This window comes from Centruroides vittatus, unplaced genomic scaffold, assembly GCF_030686945.1.
Source record: "Centruroides vittatus isolate TY-2023 unplaced genomic scaffold, ASM3068694v2 scaffold_861, whole genome shotgun sequence".
In the NCBI taxonomy this organism is placed as follows: Eukaryota; Metazoa; Arthropoda; class Arachnida; order Scorpiones; family Buthidae; genus Centruroides; species Centruroides vittatus.
In genome coordinates, this window is record NW_027122718.1 from 2,952,249 (window position 1) to 2,970,881 (window position 18,633).

The following is an 18,633-nucleotide window of genomic DNA, read 5'->3' on the forward strand; positions in this document are numbered from 1 at the left end:
TACATGTTTGTGATTATTTAGAGCTGCGGCAGCACATAATCTTCCTGTCATGTGTGAAGCATTCGCTCACGGTGCTAATCCAAATTGGAAAAATAAAGAAGATAATGGAAAATATCCTCTTCATCAAGCAATTCAAAGTGTAAGAATTATAAATAATTTATAATTTTAATTATTATGGTGAAATATCAGCGATAAAACATAATTAATAATAATTTCATATTATTGTTAATCATTAAAATCCTGATAGATTCTAGTGTTTTCAACTGATAAGAAAGTCACAAAATTTGATGTTTGATAGAATTTCAGAAAATTCGGTCGTCATTTTATTTTTAAAATGCAGAAGTTGAATAATATACTTAACTAAAAATTGCAAGACATGGAGGAAATGATTTTGCAAAAAAAAAACTTTAGTTCCAAATTTGTCAGTAGGAAGAAATATGATTTGCAATGTGAATTGCATTAAAAGATGCAGACAAATGAATGTTTAACAAAGATAAATTGGAAGGATCAATACACAAAAATTAAACTTATAACAATGACATAACCATAACTGTAATTAATATGTCATATCACAGCTTATTGGGGGTTGATACTGTCATTGTGAAAAATCACAATGAGGAGTCTCAACCAACCCCATAATGTTTCAAGAACATGGTCAGGGAGCTTTTGTTAGATGTTGATTGATGTTTCCAGATTCTTTAATCAGTTATTATTTTTCTCCATATTATATTGCAATGAATAAAATTTTATTTCTATTTACATAGTAAGTTGATTTAAGTAAGCAATTGTTTTGATGGATCTAGATGGATCAGTACATGGCAAAAGCTAATGCTATATGTTGTCCACATAATCCATTTTTGTTCACAATATAATGCTATATTTGAACTAAATACAGGTAATGAAAAATTACAACAGTAAAGCTGAATTAAGAAAATTACTGACATATATTTTTCAGAAGTGTTCAAAATGAGCTCTCTGTGCAATGATGCATTGTCAAGTCTGTCTTACCAAAGAGTGTCTTACCTGCACAAAATTTCCTAATGTATTCCAAATTTGGTGGTATGTGTTTTATACTTTCTGGCAAAGATCTGCAACATTGTGTACTGGAGTAGAATACACGAAAGTTGAGGGGATTGATATACAGAGATCATGTGGGCAGAGATGTAGGTCCTGCAAGGTCAATCCATCTTCCAGGATAATTTGTAAATTTTTTAGATGCATTTACACACTTCAGCCACATGAGTTGCATCATGTGCAAGATGGTTTACTTGTCCCTTTAGTCATCAGATTATACATCTACAAGGATGACAGGTCATGTTCTTAGTAGTAGCTAATTCTGCCCAGTCAGGCATTTGGGTAGAACAAAGAGGCCAATTAAGCAATCATGCTTAAATCCTTGGTCAAAAAATTCAGAAAAAACTGCTATCAGTGCTCAGACTAGATAAGAATTTACTTCCTGTCGTACAGGTTAGTTATGGAAGCTGATGTTACCATCTCTTGTGAAGCCAACTTCATCTGTGAAGAGCAAGGATAACAAAAAGAGAGGGTCTGGTGTCACATTATTTTAACAACCAGATACAAAGCCTTCCCATGGTGAGAAGTCAACCTCTCTTAGTGCCTATAATTACTGTAAACTGTATGGATACAAACAAGAGCTTCTTAAAACACTCTATACGGTCGCACGATCGATGCCTTTCATCCACGACGACTTCTAGTAGTCATCTGTATTTTCCTCTACACGAGCCGACACACTTCAAAGTCCTGTTGTTTTCGGAGACTTGGGTTGTTTTTAAGCTTCCAGTCAATTTCCCTTAATCTCTTATGTGGCCATTCATGTGCTTTTTCATTTGGTGGGGGAATCATTCTGAATAACATTGTTTTACTTCCCTGTTTCACATTGCCAAACCATATACCAAATGCATGTCTGAGGATTATTCTTTCAAAGGGATGTCATTGTCAAGAACATAACTATTATGACTGCCAACCATGCATACACAAGTTATGTACAAACAACCCATACAACATGCTTAGCCATGATAATGTGATCAGTACAGTAATGCACAAAATCATAACTGCTTTGTGAGCAGTAAGTCGATCTTGGAAAAAGTTTACACAAGTATATGAAATGCATTTTAGATCATATACTTATGTAAACTTTTTCTTTTCAGTGAATAGAGTAGTGGGCTGTGTATATGCATAGTGGTATTGTAACATCTTTTGGAATCTTGAATGTGTTCAAAAAGTGCAGATTAATCTTAAAGGATTATAAATGCTGGTTTAAGGATATTGAATATTTATCATTGACATACATTTGAAGAAATTTCTGCCAATTAACCTTTTCTTTGTCATCAATCCCACGTTGTTTTATAGAGTAGATAGAAAAATGTGAGAAAATTTATTTAAATTACGTATTAATTTATTTATAGTTGTGTTGTAATCTGCCGGGGTTTGATCATAATATTTGATAATAGCTTTTACGACGACAAATTTTAACAAAATTGGTTTTTGTTTTACAGGGTTCGATAATGGCTTGCGAGTATCTGTTGTTAAACAGTGCAAAATGCAATAATCAAGACGACAACGGACAAACCATATTGCACTTGGCCACTACGTTTGGACATACGGGGTAAATAGTCAATTTTAAAATATTTTTTATTAGCTTTTATAATTAGATATTGTTTTGATTATTTAGGTTTGAAGATAAAACCAGATTACATAAATTTGTTACGCAAAAACTAAAAAAGTTATATTGAACGAAATTCTTGGTATTTTGTATAATTACTTTTTTCGAAAATCGGTATGAAATTTTAATGAATCACTAACTAAAAAAAGTTTTTGGAGCAAGTTCATTTGATGTAAAATCTATTTTTAAAAAATATGAAAGTTTAAGATTTCTTTGTTAATAAATTTCTCTGAGCTCAGACCCTGGGCTGGATCAATAAATACCAAAAGATAAAAGTAATTTATGATAACAGCAAAGAAAATCCAGTGAATATGTACTTTTCCATATATCATGTGCTCTTTTTGTTAGACAATTGTCTCTACATTTATTCTCATCGTACATAAGTAGCAAGGAATTACATCTAAATATATAAAATTACTTGTCCTGACTGAGTGACTGATTGATTCGTTATCTTCTAGAGCACGGCGTGTGTTTTCGTGATGTAGGTTTTTTCGAAAAGTCCCCCGCAGAAGGAGAGCATTAAGACTTAAAATAACCTGAAGAATGGCTTCTACTGTATTAAATGCAAGTTTTTGTTTTCAACTGCATTTAGTCTTCATTGAGTACTTAGGTGTATTAAATTTTTATATATTACGATTTTTTAACCAAATGTTCAAACAGTTTTAAATTCGAATTTGTTATTTTGTATTGGTTCGATTATAGAATGATCGTAAACATTCCAGAAAATTGATCAAATTGAAAACAGTTTGTTTGATTCTCAATGGTAGGTGTTATATAACAATTACCATTTATTGGGTTGTTTGGAAAGTAATTTTTTTTTTTCATAGAAAAATAAATGCAATATTCTTATAATAAATAAATATTTCATTGAATTATATATTGACCATTTTGGTCAAATACCTATTGTCATTGTTTCTGGTAGTAGCATGATTTCACATTCATAAAAGTTTTGATCGTTGTTTACAAAAAACTGATCCAAGTGATTTTTGACAGTCATTTCAAGTAAATGTCTTAGATTATTACTTGTTCCGGTCTATACAAATTTTTTTTAACTGAATGTGCCCGATCTGGCAAATACGGTTGGTGTGATAACACATCCCATCTAAGCTATAACAGTTTCTGACCAGTTACCAAACTTGTTTTACCATAATGCCAAATTTCACACATTACACTTTGTTTGTCGATATTACTCAGTTTGTTTACTTGATGGCAGTACACTTTGGAATCAATTGTTAAATTGTCTGGTAAAAGCTCAAAAAAAAATTTCCTTTAAAATCCAACCACAGAGAGCATCTCTCGTTAATAACGTGTGGAACCCATATATCGAGCTTCGAAACAAAACCGATTCGTTTTAAGTAATAATAAACGGTTCAATTTAACAGATTTGATCTCTTAGTGATTTCACCTGTTGTTATATGGCAGATTGCTTCGATCGGTACTTTTATTTTATTTTTGTTGGCTTCGAATGGCCATCCGGAATGTGGTGTATCTTTGATATTAAAATTGCCAGAACGCAGTTTTGTAAACCAGTTTTCTCACTGTCTTTCTCTCAACACATCTTCTCCAAACATGTACCACAATTTTTTTCTTGTTTGAACAGCATTTTGATTTTTTGGTAATAAAGCAAAATATGCTGAAAATGATGCTTTTGATTTTCCATATTTGATGGGTCACCGGAAAAGAATTGTACAGAATCAAAAGCCTTAAAATGTCAGCTGTCGAAATATATAATGAAAATGTGGGTTTAAAATAAAATTGGCTGGTAAAAATACATCTAATTCCTCTAGTAATAAAAAAACGAAATTACTTTCCGAACAACCCAATATATTCAGCATTTCAACAACCGTAGTGTTTGCTTGCAAAATGTGCACGGGCAAAGTAACAGCTAGTCACCAATATGATTGTGTATAAAGCATTAATCTTTTAGTCAATGGAAATTTGTTATAAGCAATATTTATTTTCTTTTTAATACTATTCATGTACAGAAAAATTAAAAAAATTTACATAAAATCCTGGTTATTTCAAAGTAAGAAAACATTGTTTTCTAACTCCGACAGTTCGTAACAGTACTTTTGTCCGTGGCTGGGGATATACAGTTTACATGTTAAGGAATTTGGCTACTTTGCAGTCGGACAGAATTTTATACTTTGAAGTTCCAACGTGCGTACACTAACTCATTTGTTTAGATCAGCGCTGTCCAACTTATCATAGCCCGCAGGCCATGTTTTCTTCACCAAACATTTCGGGAGCCAAGAAGGTTGATAAATGAAAAGTCAGTTTGTTAATTAAAACAATATTTTATTTATACTAAAAAGAAAACTTTAAAATATTCGTAATATATTAATGAGAACATTGTGGCCGAAATTGTTTAGCAACAATATCTTTTATGTCCACATCAATACTTGTTGTGGCAAGTCTAATTATATCTTCAAGAGTGGAATCTTTCAAACTGTTTCTATATTTTGACTTTATATATTTCATATTGGAGTATGCACGCTCGCAGATATATGTACTTCCGAACATTGATACAATTTGAAGTCCAAAATCTCTCAATTTTGGATATCTCTCTTTATCTAAAAATTTGAATATTTCTATTCCAGTTACTCCACGAGATGTAAAAAATGGGTCAGCCTGTAGGTCGCATAATTCTATTTGATATTTAAGATCAACGGAGTTGATATCAATATTAATTGGATCACAAAATAAATCAATAGACGGTTTAAGATCATCAAACTGAGAAAATCTTTCATTGAAATCTGTAATTAGCATATCCAATTTTGGTAGAAATATTTTAAAATTCGCTTCTATATTACATTCTTTCATTTCTTCATAGATCTCTTTGCAAGATTCAAAATGAAATAAATTATTTTGCTCCAAATTAAACCTTAACATTTTTAATTTGTTTCTAAATCCCAGTAACATATTTATAAAGGCAACACACATTTTGATCTTGTCCTTGCAAGGATTTATTCAAAATATTTAAATAATTTGTAATGTCCATTAGGAAAGCAAGCGAATAAATAAAATTTTTATCAACTAAATTTGCTGTCAAATTTTCATCGACGGCAATTTCTGTGAGAAAAAGATTCTTTACACTTCGAAAAGAAGTTAATCTCCTCGAGCACTTTTCAGCACTTAACCAACGAACGTTACTATGTAAAAGCTGATCTCCATACTCGGTTTCAAATTCGTCCAAAAATGTTTTAAATTTTCGGTGTGTAAGTGAACGATTTCCGCCGCGAATTAAATTAGTAATTTTGCAAACCTTGTCCATTACGTCTTTTAGTTGTAGGGATAAACCACAATGCCTCCTGATGGACAATACAGCGTAACATACGACGTGTTATTCCTTCTTTTTGCAAAAGTCCCCCGAGCCCAATATTTTTGCTCGTCGTAGCTCTAGCACTGTCGGTTACAATAGCAGTGCACTTGTCAAATCTGCCATACTGTTCTACTGCACATTTTAATTGTTTGCAAATATCTTCACCTTTTGTTGTTCCGTGTAATGATTGTAATTTTAAAAGTTCTTCTGAATAATTAGTTTATAAGAACTGTAAATGAAAGCATTTGACTTGATCCAATGCTACCGAAAAATAGCAGCAACTATTGATTAGGTTTTCTAATTTATTAGTGACATGCATGCTAATCTTGTTTACACGGCTTACAGTCTGGTGAGAAAGTGATATTGTTTGAAATTTTCTTACCGTTTCGTTGTCATTAAATGCTTGAGCCATTTTTATGGCACATTTTTAAATTAATTCTCCATCCAAAAATGGCTTCTTTGCCTTTACTATTTCTAAACAAACTTCAAACGACGCAGCTACAGATGCTTCTTGAAATTTTGGTTCTTGATTAAAATAATTCGTTTGATGATCCAGCTGCTTTTTCATTTTTTTCACTAGTGGTATTTTCATGTCTCGCATGTACGAATGATACTTTTTTTCATGCATGGAAAGATAATGGCGCTTCAAGTTATATTCTTTACACACAGCTATGATTTGTAAACATTCCAAACCCTGTGGTTTACCATCCTCAGACGTTAACCTGCTGAATACAGCAGCAATCTGTTTAAGTGAAGTTACGCAAACTAAATAGTACCTACTTTAAATTCAAATTAGTAAAATAATAATTTAGTATGTGAAAATTTAAATCTAACATAAATTTATTCATAGTAAAATGTACTCGCGGGCTGTAAAAATAATTTGGCGGGCCGTATACGGCCCGCAGGCCGCCAGTTGGACAGCCCTGGTTTAGATCAAAGTGCCTCCATGCTATAAGAGAACAGTGACCAGATTGAAGTTGTTCTTGGACTACTTATTTTTATTAAACCATGTGTAAGGCATATATTTGATTAATATCTTATCTTATGCAATTCTGAAAACCACCTATATTTTAAGATTGGGCTACAACTGGCAGATTGAGATTTTTAGGCTCTAAGCTACTACTGTTTCGGCCACATTTTGAGGAATTTATTTACTTTTCGGAAAACGTATCTGGCGACCTAAGAGGTTCTCACCGGACACGTGCCTTCTACCTATAGTTTATTCATATACAGGATGCTATTTTTGTTAATAATATGTAGCCATATTGAGTTTCCTTAATAATTACATATTTCTGTACAAAATGCCATGTAATCTCGATAATACGGGAAATCCTCACGATTCCGAATTATTAACGGGCTAGAGATGTCCTCCAAAGTGTCTCAAATCGGATAGCCGAGGGCTTGGTGGAAAAATGGCATAATCCGCGTTGAAGTTTTTTTTTCTCGTCGTACGGGTGAATCAGAGGATTTGCATCTTGTTTTATTAACCTGGGCACATAACCAAACCACGAAAGTTTCTCTAAGACTGCTCGACAATGCAAAAAAATGAGTGGAAAAACGGCACGTCCTTTGTTACTAAGCCCCTCAATTCTTTTGCATAAATTGCTTGAGGAATGGGCCTTGCAACAGCAGAACTTAACTAATCTGTACCATCTCTTCTCCAGAAAAATGTTTTGAAGAATTGTAACAAAACCTTTATACACAACTTTGATCATCTGATTAATAGCCACATTTTTTTAAATTTGTTATATTCATTATTCAAAACAAATAATTGCCATGTCAAGTGGAGTTCACTCTCTGAAGTACATACAGTAATCTCGACATTTTTTTTTAGACCGAACCCCAAAGCGTGTACCTTCAACAACTGATTACACACTATGCTCTGTGGACTATAAGTAGTACAATTTAAAAAATAATGCAAAACAACCTGCAAGGCACATTGTACAGTACAGGATAGTCAATTATTAAAAACTATAAATTGTGAAAATTCACGACGTGCCTCGACTGATTTTTGTGGAATTGTTTGCTATAAACCTTTAACTTTGTACTAAAACAAAAATACCAGTTTACACATGTAGGCTGTCACATTTGTTCAAATTCATTTGTCTGAAAGTCGCAAAGTTTTGCTTGAGGTGAGTTTATGCTAATTTTGAAAGAGCAAATCTATAGGAAAAACTTTTCCATAGTGGCAGTTTTTATGTTGTTGGGCCATTTTTTACCGTCTTTAATGTTTAACTTGTTACCAGTTTAACCAAAATTTTATGCTTACTTGCCTGCTGTTAAGACAAACACCAGATGAAAATGTTCTGTACCTATCAGAAATAAGAACGTGACCGATAATTAGTACCTCAATAGCATTTATCAGCCACGTGTCGAGCTGATGAAAGTTTTAGTTTGGGATAAATCTTTATGCAGTAGGAAAATCAAACTCACTTTACCTAAAACCAGTTTTGTGCCATGCAGCAAGCAAGACCATGTTTTTAACATGTGGTCCTGCTGCATGTAAGTTAATACCAGTATTTCTTTTCTTGAGCTAATAGTCTTCTATTTATTTTTGATAAGGTTTCATTCACAATTTCTTTTAAAATACATTACACAAATCTCAAATTGATTTTTTTTATGACTATTGCAGTCAAGTTTGTTTGCTGTTGAAGAGAGGTGCAGATCAAAGCATGTTGGATGCAACTGGTAAAAATGCTCTTGCATTAGCTATGCAGGATGCTAATGCAGATATTGTCACTTTGTACGTATTTATCTAATCGAGACGATAATTCAATTTGACCTTTGTCTCAGACGTTTCTTTTTTTTAGATTACGACTAGCTAAGTTAAATGAAGAAATAAGAAGAGACGAATTTGGAAATCCAGGTAAATTTTATTTATTTGCGACTACTGTCCGTTCGAAATTTATTCTCTCTCTCTCGTTATAGGAGACGAAACGTTCAACGAAGTGGTAAAAGATTTCTCGCACATGGCTTCGCATAATCCCGAGAAGCTCCGTCGTCCTCCCACTACCGCAGAGTAGTTTCGTAATCTGTTCGTAGCCCCGTTTTTAACGAGATTGCTCATTATTATGCCAAATATAATTTATTTGCGTCGGTTAATTTACCGAACGATACTCGTGCCGTAGACTACAGAGATTAGAAAAAGAACACATAATTTAATTTTACGATCAAATTTATAAATCATATTACCGCAAACGACCTCTATGTATATTTGGCCAAATTTATTGATGTTTTGTGCCATCAGTATTCAATTCGACATTCCACGTTCTAAAATATTTTGCCATGTGTGTTTAATCCAGTACTTATTTGTTTACACTTGTAAAAATTCAGTATTACTGTTTTTTTTTAGAGATCGACTTTTGATGCCCGTATTATGATTTTGTGATAATATGTATATAAATTTTACTTTGTACAGCATCTAGCTAGACGTCTTTTCCTTCCGTAGACGAAATTTGTCGCTACAGGCGTGCTTTGACGTTTTTATGTCGTCCGACACAGTCTCACGAAAAATAGAGATAGTGTTAAATATGTATAAACCAAAACAATAGAGCTTTAATAAAAAGTTGTCCTTGTTAAAATTCAATAATAAATCATTCAGTATTTAAAATTAATAATTTACTTTCTCCTTCAAATGATTTTTTACAATCTTAAAATTATAAATACTACTAAAAAAGGTTCATAAAATTAGACGTATTTACAGTAGATTAAAAAAAATCATTTTCAAAATATCACAACTTCAGAATCTTGGACAGAAGAGTCTTCCAATAAGAGAGAAAACTACGGATACTGTCAAGTTCAATATAAAAGAAAGTAATAGTGGAATCTTGTTTCGATTGTCGGAAATAATCGGGACGACGGCATTAGCGTCCGGCCTAAAAACATCGATTTTCGGAAATAAAGTCGAAACGTCGCACGCAAATTTCGCCGAGGAGAATGCGATTCTCTCGATAACACCGAATTATATACAATTTGGCCTCGTTTAAAGTAACGAATGGGAATTTGACGACAATACAATTTGAAACTTTATAGAAATCCTAAGCAAATTATTATAAACTGCTATATTCTATCGAATTTTGAAATACATTTAGATGTAGAATACCGGATACGCACGTCGTGCTATTTCGGAAAAACTCGTAAACTTCCGTCGATTGCGGGATTAGGCTATTACGAACGCGAGCGTTCTTTCAAATACTTTGTCGTCTGCATAACGTTTTCCTAAAATTAACACTTGAAATTTATAACTATATTTAATTGTGAAAAATCCATGTCTTTAGGCAATCTATCGAATGATAAACTGGGAAAGCTGAGAGTATTTAAAAATATGTCCTCCTTTAAAATATAATTGAGAAGAATAAAACTAATTAGAGACATTTTAAGCCGAAGAATGTTTAAAATTCCTTATCCAGTAAATTCACCCATAACAAGATTTCACTATTTTATGTACAATTTTTGCAAATAATAGTAGTATATGTAAATATATATGCAAATTTAAAGATGTATAAAAACCATACAGAGTACAAAAAAACTATACAAAACTTGTTTGAACTTGTGCAAACAATTGTTTTTCTTTCATCATTTTGGTCACTTCTACGGGATCTAGGTCTTTCGTTTCCGGCAGATTAAAGTGAAAGTATCCCGACAGAAGAAATCCGACGAATGCAAATACGAGGAATATGTACTCTCCGATGACGCTCTGTCGGAGAATCGTTCGACAAGTATTACGTTAAACAAACTGTACGTAAAATAGAAACGTAGAGCGATAAATGACGAGCGAGCGAAATTATTACCTTTACGATGGGAAAAGTCACGGCTATGACGAAATTGGCCGACCAGTTCACCGCGCATCCGACACTCATGCCCGCCGCTCTCGGACCCTGTTGGAACAGTTCGCTTCCTATCATAAACGGAATTGGCCCTGTTTTGTTTTACAAAATATAATTAAGATTTTTTTAAAGAGCATCAATGACATTTTTATTAAATTTTAAAGCTACTTTAAAATGAAAAATGATAATTAATGCAAGAACTAATAAATCAAACATTTATCTTTTAGAAATGACACCGACATCAAAAACTATACATGAAATTTAGAAAATTAATTTATATCAGATGCTTATCAGGATATTGCTTCTTCACAATTTTGCACCAAGATCGATATTAAAATTTTTGTTCACTAAAGAAATTTGATAAATTCAATTCCATTTTTCAAGTAACACAGAATAAAAAAGTTACTGTTAAATATCACAACATTATCTCGAACACATTTTAAATGTCGGAAAGGAATTTGAATTAAACATTTGTAGAAAACAAAACATTAAAGTGCTGTAGGGACACACCACTAAGTCAAAAAACTTATTAGCACAATGTTCCACGTGTCACGAGTATTATCGGTACACATTCCGACTACATATTTGCGGTCCAAAATAATACTTTTTTCCTCTTTCCACCCCGCGAGCACAAAGGGTTTCGGTATCCGTCGTGGGTTCGGCAGACCCGCAATAAAAAACCCGGGCAGTAGGCGTTAAGACGTTGCCATTTCGGACGGGTAAAAACGGGCGACGAGGCACGTCTTAGACTGCGGGGAATGCGGTTGCATAAACCCGACAGTTAATTCGTCTACATTTCGGCCAATAAAAGTTATGCATTTCCCGATAAACCGATCGCACTGCACTAAAAAAGTTAATAATAAAAGTCAATGCTTACCTATTCCCAAACCGAAGAAACATACAAATAGAACTAATGCTATTATTGTGATATAAGACATCCAAAAAGTAACTTCCTATAAATAAAAATAATTTTAGTTAAATATAAGTCACAGCAGATATGTTTTAATATGTATATGAATTATGACAATTATTTCCAATACATAACAAATATGAGGTGTCACTTGAAACATTAATATATCCTATAAAGTTCACATTGCTAAAGAAAAAGGATGAAACCTAGCCCACAACTATCCACAAACTGAAGGAAAGTATTTGCAGAAACATTGAAGCTATTCACAACAATATTATAAGTATAACATGATTACGCATATGCACGAGAACAATTTTCGGCATACTCTACATTAGAAACAAAAATACAGAAACAGTTTCTGAAGAGTGTCCTTCGCCTAAATTCATTTGTATCGTTTCCAGCGAGTGGGCCAATTTTACATGGAACAGCCTGTATGTAAATTTTAATGAAATAATTTGTTAAATGTTTCGAGGGAATATATCGTCGATTCAATAAAATTTTAACTGAGTATTTAGTTAAAACAGTTAGTTTTAACACTATGTTTTCTGAATTTTTTTCCTGATGCAGTGTACACTTCTTAATATGAATATAAACAGCATTAGCTATTTAATTTATATTCGGCCGACGTCGGACAAGATCGGACTTGCAAATTTAAAGTTTTGGTTTCTGCTCCGAACATATTTCATTTGGATTTTAATCTTCCAAACTGAACACATTATCTTTTTCACTCTGCAAAATACAACTAAGACCAGCAGAATACATGCAATAATATTCAGTTTTATGTAAAAAGACAAGCTAGTGTAATATATCCCGAGGAGTTGTGGATTTAATACGGTCGACTCCGCATAAGTCGACACCCCGAGGGGAAGCGGAAATGTGTCGAGTTATCCGACGCGACGACTAAAGCGAAGTCGGAAAAAAAAAACCACAAAACTACAATTAGGAAAATACAGTAGTGCGTTAAACAGTAGTATAGGCTTACAGTACATTGTGTCCTCCATTTACAATTACTCTGTAGATGAAAAACTGAAAAATTTGTTTAGTGTTGTTTGTTTTGAGCACTTGACTGTCTCGACTTTCTTTTTCGACGATCACGAACGCCTCGAAAACATCGTCTTCGCAATTGTCAATCGTCGGCAAGTAACGTCTAAGGATTCTTAATGCCTCTAGCGTGAGAAAATGCAAAATTGGATTCTGGTGTGACGTTAATGTAGATTGTATATTTTCTTTTTGTTTATCTGTTATTTTATACATATTAATAAAAATGCCTTAACATTTTATGTATTTTTATGTATGTATATTTTTTAATTTCTGAAGACAAATTCGCCCAAATAGGGATCACCTTTTATTACTTTTGTGTTCTAGACGATACATCTCCGGCGACCGACCTTCCTTTCTAGGCTACTAGCCGCCAAAAAAGTTAAAAAAGTCATTTTAGAAACACTGTTTTTAATTGGAAATTTTTGTGTGTGTTTCTAAAATGACTAACTTTTTGGCGGCTAGTAGCCTAGAAAGGAAGGTCGGTCGCCGGAAATGTATCGTCTAGAACACAAAAGTAATAAATGGTGATCCCTATTTGGGCAAATTTGTCTTCAGAAATTAAAAAATAAAAAAAAACCATTGGACGAAGAAATTACGAATTATGTATATATATATTAATAATAATATATTAATAAATAAATAGACTCTTCCTCCTGAAAAAAAAAGAGTTCGCACCACGCGTACGGAGTGAATTCATTTTTCCGGGAGGGGGTGTCGACTTATCCAGTGGTGAGTTAAACGGTGTCGAGTAAACCGGAGTTTTTTTTAACATTAATGCCTACGTAAGTCGGCCGGACCACAGAAAGCAGACTACTTAACCGACGGTGTCGAGTTATCCGGGTGTCGACTTATGCGGATTCGACTGCAGATGCCAAGTATAACAGCAGGCACAAGATAAGGAAAGATCACAGTTTTGTGATAAACAGTGGCTGCATACTGGATGCAATAATAAGAGTGATTAAGAAATTGGCTTTATTTCACTGTCTATATCGACGAGTACTACTGTGAGTATTTCATTGAAATGAGTGATTACATACAATCAGTTGGAAGAACTATTACGGATTTGACGTAATACTATATCACTATGTCAAATTTTTTTGCCCTATCCACCCTGTGGAGAATAAGAGGGCCATTTTTGGATTTGGCCAGACCCACAAAGGGGTGGCAAGAAATGGTCCCAAATGTATCTAGGATAAACCATTCCTGAAAAATTCGAGTTTTTTTGACCCATCTACATTCGTTTCAGAGTCTCCCAGAGAAATAGGCCTAGATCTTACTCCTCTGCCATCTGGTTGGCTGCTTGAGGAAATTTGTTAAGAGTTAAATTTAGAATAATCTAGGAAGAACACAGTTTCATTAAGAAGTAATATTTACAGAATTTTCTGACTGAATTATCTCAATAGATTGAGTGATGAAACAAGTGAATTATAAATTCCTAAAATTTGTCGAAGCTAAATATGGGATATTGATAGTTTTACAGAAACTGATATAAATCAGATAAACTCCAAATCCGAAGTATCGGTCTTTTTGAAATTTGGAAAAAATGTCTAAAGAATATCACGAACGATACACCCAGACTAACTTGTTTTGTTATTGAAATAATATAGAGCCCATTAATACCTAGTTTTCTGTTTTTTCAAGTAGAGAAAAATGTGAAAACAAGTACAGATAAACTTAAAAAATTTGTATGTTTTGTGCCGGTGCACTTTTCCCAAAGACAGACTTTATCGCACTGGATTAAACGCAGAACGGAACGATCGAGACAATTTTTTCGTTTCGAGGTTCTGTGTTTAATCCGGTGTGATAAGTGTGTCTTTTAGAAAAGTGCACTAGCACGAAACACGCAAAATAAGACATCGGACAAAAGTGATCGGAATAACACGACCCTAGAAAAGTACCGTACTTTATGGCATATAAGATGCGATCTTCCATAGGATGACGAATTCTCCAAATGGCTTTCGGTGGACTAGAGGTAACCTCTACCTAGCTCAAGTCTTTAATTAAACAATAACATTTTTATTCAACACTATTAGTTTTTGTGAAATTGCCATTTTATATTTTCCTTATATTTTCCAATAATGTACCAACTTTTGTTTCACGCGAGTTATGGCTTATAAAACATTGGAAATGAATTGTAATGAAACTAATGAACATTTTATTGATAACTTACCTGTAAAATCATGGAGAGTGATAGTATTAACAAAGAAATTGTCGACATTATCAAGCTAAGCAAGATTAGAAATCGTCTTCGACATTTACGAATAAGAGGAATCTGAAAAACAGATTTTATGTTAATAAAAGATGTTTTATTACTTGTCTACATATAAAGAACTTTAGAAATTTCTAGACACATTAAAACTTTTCTATTTTATAAATGAAAACTTCTGAATTAAATCATTTAAAAAAATTATTTAACAATAAGCTAGTCTGGAAACCTCTTTACGGTACGGGTATCCCTCGTATAACACGGTAGTTACGCTCCGAAAAAGTGCAGCGTTATGCAAATCCACGATATACGAAACAAAGGACTAATGCAAAATATAGGATTACATTTCAGAAATTAACAAAAGTAATCTCTTTGTAACAAAAAAGAATATTAAAGCAATTTATAATTTATTACTAAACATATTTTCAATCAATAATTAAGTAACAATCACATTTAAAAGTACTGTATTACATATTAATATTAGTCAAATAAGTGAGTTTTCCTTTTACAAGGTATCATCTGAGATTTTTGTTGATCTTGATCAGAAATATCAGCAATATCTTCATTTTCTTTATTGTAACCGTAAAAATTTTTTTATATATGACAAAAAAAAAATCTAGTAGTGAGTTGCTTAACTTTCCCAGCAACATTTGGTGGTGCCATCTGTTATATTTTAATCAAAAACTTTTTTTTATTTTAACTATTATAAAAAATGGCAAAAAACTTAATTTTGAGGGTAGGGATGGGTTTATAAAAAAAAACTTGTAAATGCTAATAATGAGTAAAATAGTCATTAAGTCCGACTCTAATGGCGATATGACACATGACCCCCCTTTATTTCCCCATCCCAACATTTAATCATCAAAATTTAATAGCATCAATCCCTCTAATAAACAAACCACCCTGCAAAATTTCAGAAATTTTTGACAAGTACAGGAATTATTAAGCTTCAAACAGGGTGAACAAAATCCTGCCTCCCCCACATACCCATACATATAGAAAAACCCCCAATTTTTTTTGCATTTCTTGACATTTCAAGATCACGAGTTCAAAGACAAAAATCTTATAACAATCAGTCAAAAAATGATCCCCTAAGAGGAAAAGTATGGCAGAGCCGGTAAAGTAATAAAAATATGTTATTAATTGAAAATTTGTTCTAGCCAGTCACGTTTGTTCAATCGAGTAAAGTGATTTTTTCCCAGAATGCGTGTTCAAATATTAAATTGTTTGAGTTGGGAACAGTTCAAGTATCACGATACCACCGTATTTCGTTCGTTATTTTTAAGAGTTATTACTTACCTATAGTTAAAGTTTAATAACACTTACCTAAAAACATTTAAATAAACTTTACTAAATACAAAGATTAAGCTATAAAAACAAAACACAGTGACAGTCTTAAAGGTGAAAGTCTGAAAGCAATGACGACGACACCCAGTTGATAGGAAAGCTAGGACAGGGAAGGAAAAAACTGCACTATCAGTTTTTGTTAAAGTAAACCTGACGAAAGGCACAAAACAAATTGAAAATTTTAATATTCTAAAATCCACGGGCAAATTTGAGATGACATGCATGCTTACTTGAATAAAAAATATCAAATAAAGAAGTTTATACTTAAAAATTGTGGTACGTTGTACAGAGGATTTTCCAAATTCTCGAACCGTGTCGTAAGAGGATATCCCCAATTTTTAAACCACGTTGTAGAATTGCTAAGTTGTACGAGGGATACCTGTATTATTGCAGAAATTATGATATTTTAAGAAGGTACAATTACTTTAATAATGGAAAACATTTTTTGTATTTAAAATATACATTACATTTTTATCAAATGGTCTATTTTTCTAATGATTTGAATAACATATATTGACTGTCAAGTAGACCAAACACATTCAGACAGGGACAGAGATTTGGTCTTCTGCTTGGCTGGACCAGTTTTACCTAAGTGGTCAGAGATCATCACATGTAATTAGTGAGGTGTCATCCTGCAAGGCAAGACCTGAAGTAGAGTTGCTGACTTGACTCTGGAATGTCTTACTGTCATATCCACAGAATCTCTTAAAAGAAGAGTCAGAAGACTCCTGTGGGATAGGGAGACATGTTATTCATCTACTTATCACTTGGGTTGATATGTTCTTATAGTCTCATGTGTACACTTTGTAAATAGCATGTAAATAAAGGACAGAACTTGGAGGACTGGTGCCATAAGCTGTCCTTTCCAATGGAGAGTACCCATACTCAATGAAGATGAGGAGCTCAAAATTCATTCTTAAATTCACTGATTAACATTAACAAGCTAAAGAATTCTACAAAGTATATTCTACAGTTATTGAGTTTATAAAATAGATATTTTTATTTTCTTACATTAAAATTTATAATCATCATACAAGTGACAAATTATCCTAATTCTAATGATTAATTTCAGCTGGCATATTTAGATATTTAATGGTTATTAATATTCAATTTAAAAAGAATTATTTAATAACTATAAAAGCTATCATTGGAATGCCAAGATTCTATTAAAATATTTCTATCAATAAGTAGAGAATTAAGTTTTGGCTGTATCTTACAGATGCTCTGTATATGTCCATCTCTAGTGATGCAACAAACATGAATTCTGTATTCAAGTTCCTGCCACACATGTCCTGCAACACAAGTTCCTGCCACAGCAACATCTCACTGTCAACATTGACTGCATAGATGATCCTTTCTTGCAACTATGCTGAATCACATGGTATAGGGAGCATGTAATGTACTGTACACATGATATATGATGTAATTCTTTAGGAAAAAAAAATCACATGGGGTTAGGCCAGGTGACCATAGGAGGAGGAGGAGAATCATGAGAAGCACATCCAATCCAACAACCAGGAAGTTCAGCATTGTGATGGAGGCAGAGTGCCATCTTGTTGGAAAATGAAATCTTTGTTATTGTCCTCTAATTGTGGCATTAGTCATGGTTGCAGCAGCATGTCTAGACATACAGTGCCAGTAACAGTTTGCTCCAGAAAGAAAAATGGACCACAGATGGTGAAATCTGAAGTGTACTTGTTGATGGCTATTAGAAATGTAAACATGGAGAAATTCTCTACTTATTGATATAAGCCATTCTGCTTTGTCTGCTTTGTTTATTATGCTATTGAGTGCCAAAACCTCAGAGGGACTTATGAATAAAAATATATTTTTTCTTACAATTGCTTCATGTCTAGTTGTTTATCTCCAAGTTTTATTAACAGCTATTACCATCTGCCTGTAATACTAGACTTATTACACCAGTCATAATAGAATTATTGCCTGTTCAGGAAATCATCTTTTATTAACTCATTTTTACATGGGGAATGCATACACAGGTAATAATTCCATTATGACTGGTGTAAAAAATTATTCTTCAGAAAAATGCTTGTGCACTGATTATTTCTTACATGCCAGTTATAAAAGATATTTAAGAAATATATAACATTAGTAAGTTTACATTTTCAAAATTTTTAAAGCCTTACAAAATTAAAACTATACTTACTGCAATGCAAGCCATTATGAAATTTGTCATTCCTGCACCGATACTGCTGTACTGACTTTGTTTAACTGTCATTCCTATTTTTTCAAATGTGTTTGTTGAATAATAGAATACCTGAAAAATTAATGAATTTAAAA

The 18,633-nt window shown here is 32.9% G+C and overlaps 2 protein-coding genes across 2 annotated transcripts in view; one reads left to right on the top strand and one right to left on the bottom strand.

The window, feature by feature from the left end:
- CenB1A (Centaurin beta 1A) overlaps nucleotides 1–9,598 on the top strand; it is a 62,110-nt gene extending 52,512 nt beyond the window's left edge. The window contains exons 20-24 of the mRNA XM_067288279.1: nucleotides 22–139; nucleotides 2,517–2,626; nucleotides 8,638–8,748; nucleotides 8,816–8,871; nucleotides 8,934–9,598. Of these exons, the coding sequence (XP_067144380.1) occupies nucleotides 22–139; nucleotides 2,517–2,626; nucleotides 8,638–8,748; nucleotides 8,816–8,871; nucleotides 8,934–9,028 (490 nt within the window). The 3' untranslated portion in view covers nucleotides 9,029–9,598. The remainder of the gene's footprint in view (nucleotides 1–21; nucleotides 140–2,516; nucleotides 2,627–8,637; nucleotides 8,749–8,815; nucleotides 8,872–8,933) is intronic.
- The window catches only part of LOC136989970 (solute carrier family 2, facilitated glucose transporter member 1-like), a 38,867-nt gene continuing 29,599 nt past the window's right edge, over nucleotides 9,366–18,633 (bottom strand). Inside the window, exons 8-12 of the mRNA XM_067288281.1 lie at nucleotides 18,500–18,610; nucleotides 14,953–15,054; nucleotides 11,709–11,784; nucleotides 10,796–10,923; nucleotides 9,366–10,701 (exon numbers count right to left, since the gene is read on the bottom strand). Of these exons, the coding sequence (XP_067144382.1) occupies nucleotides 10,534–10,701; nucleotides 10,796–10,923; nucleotides 11,709–11,784; nucleotides 14,953–15,054; nucleotides 18,500–18,610 (585 nt within the window). The 3' untranslated portion in view covers nucleotides 9,366–10,533. The remainder of the gene's footprint in view (nucleotides 10,702–10,795; nucleotides 10,924–11,708; nucleotides 11,785–14,952; nucleotides 15,055–18,499; nucleotides 18,611–18,633) is intronic.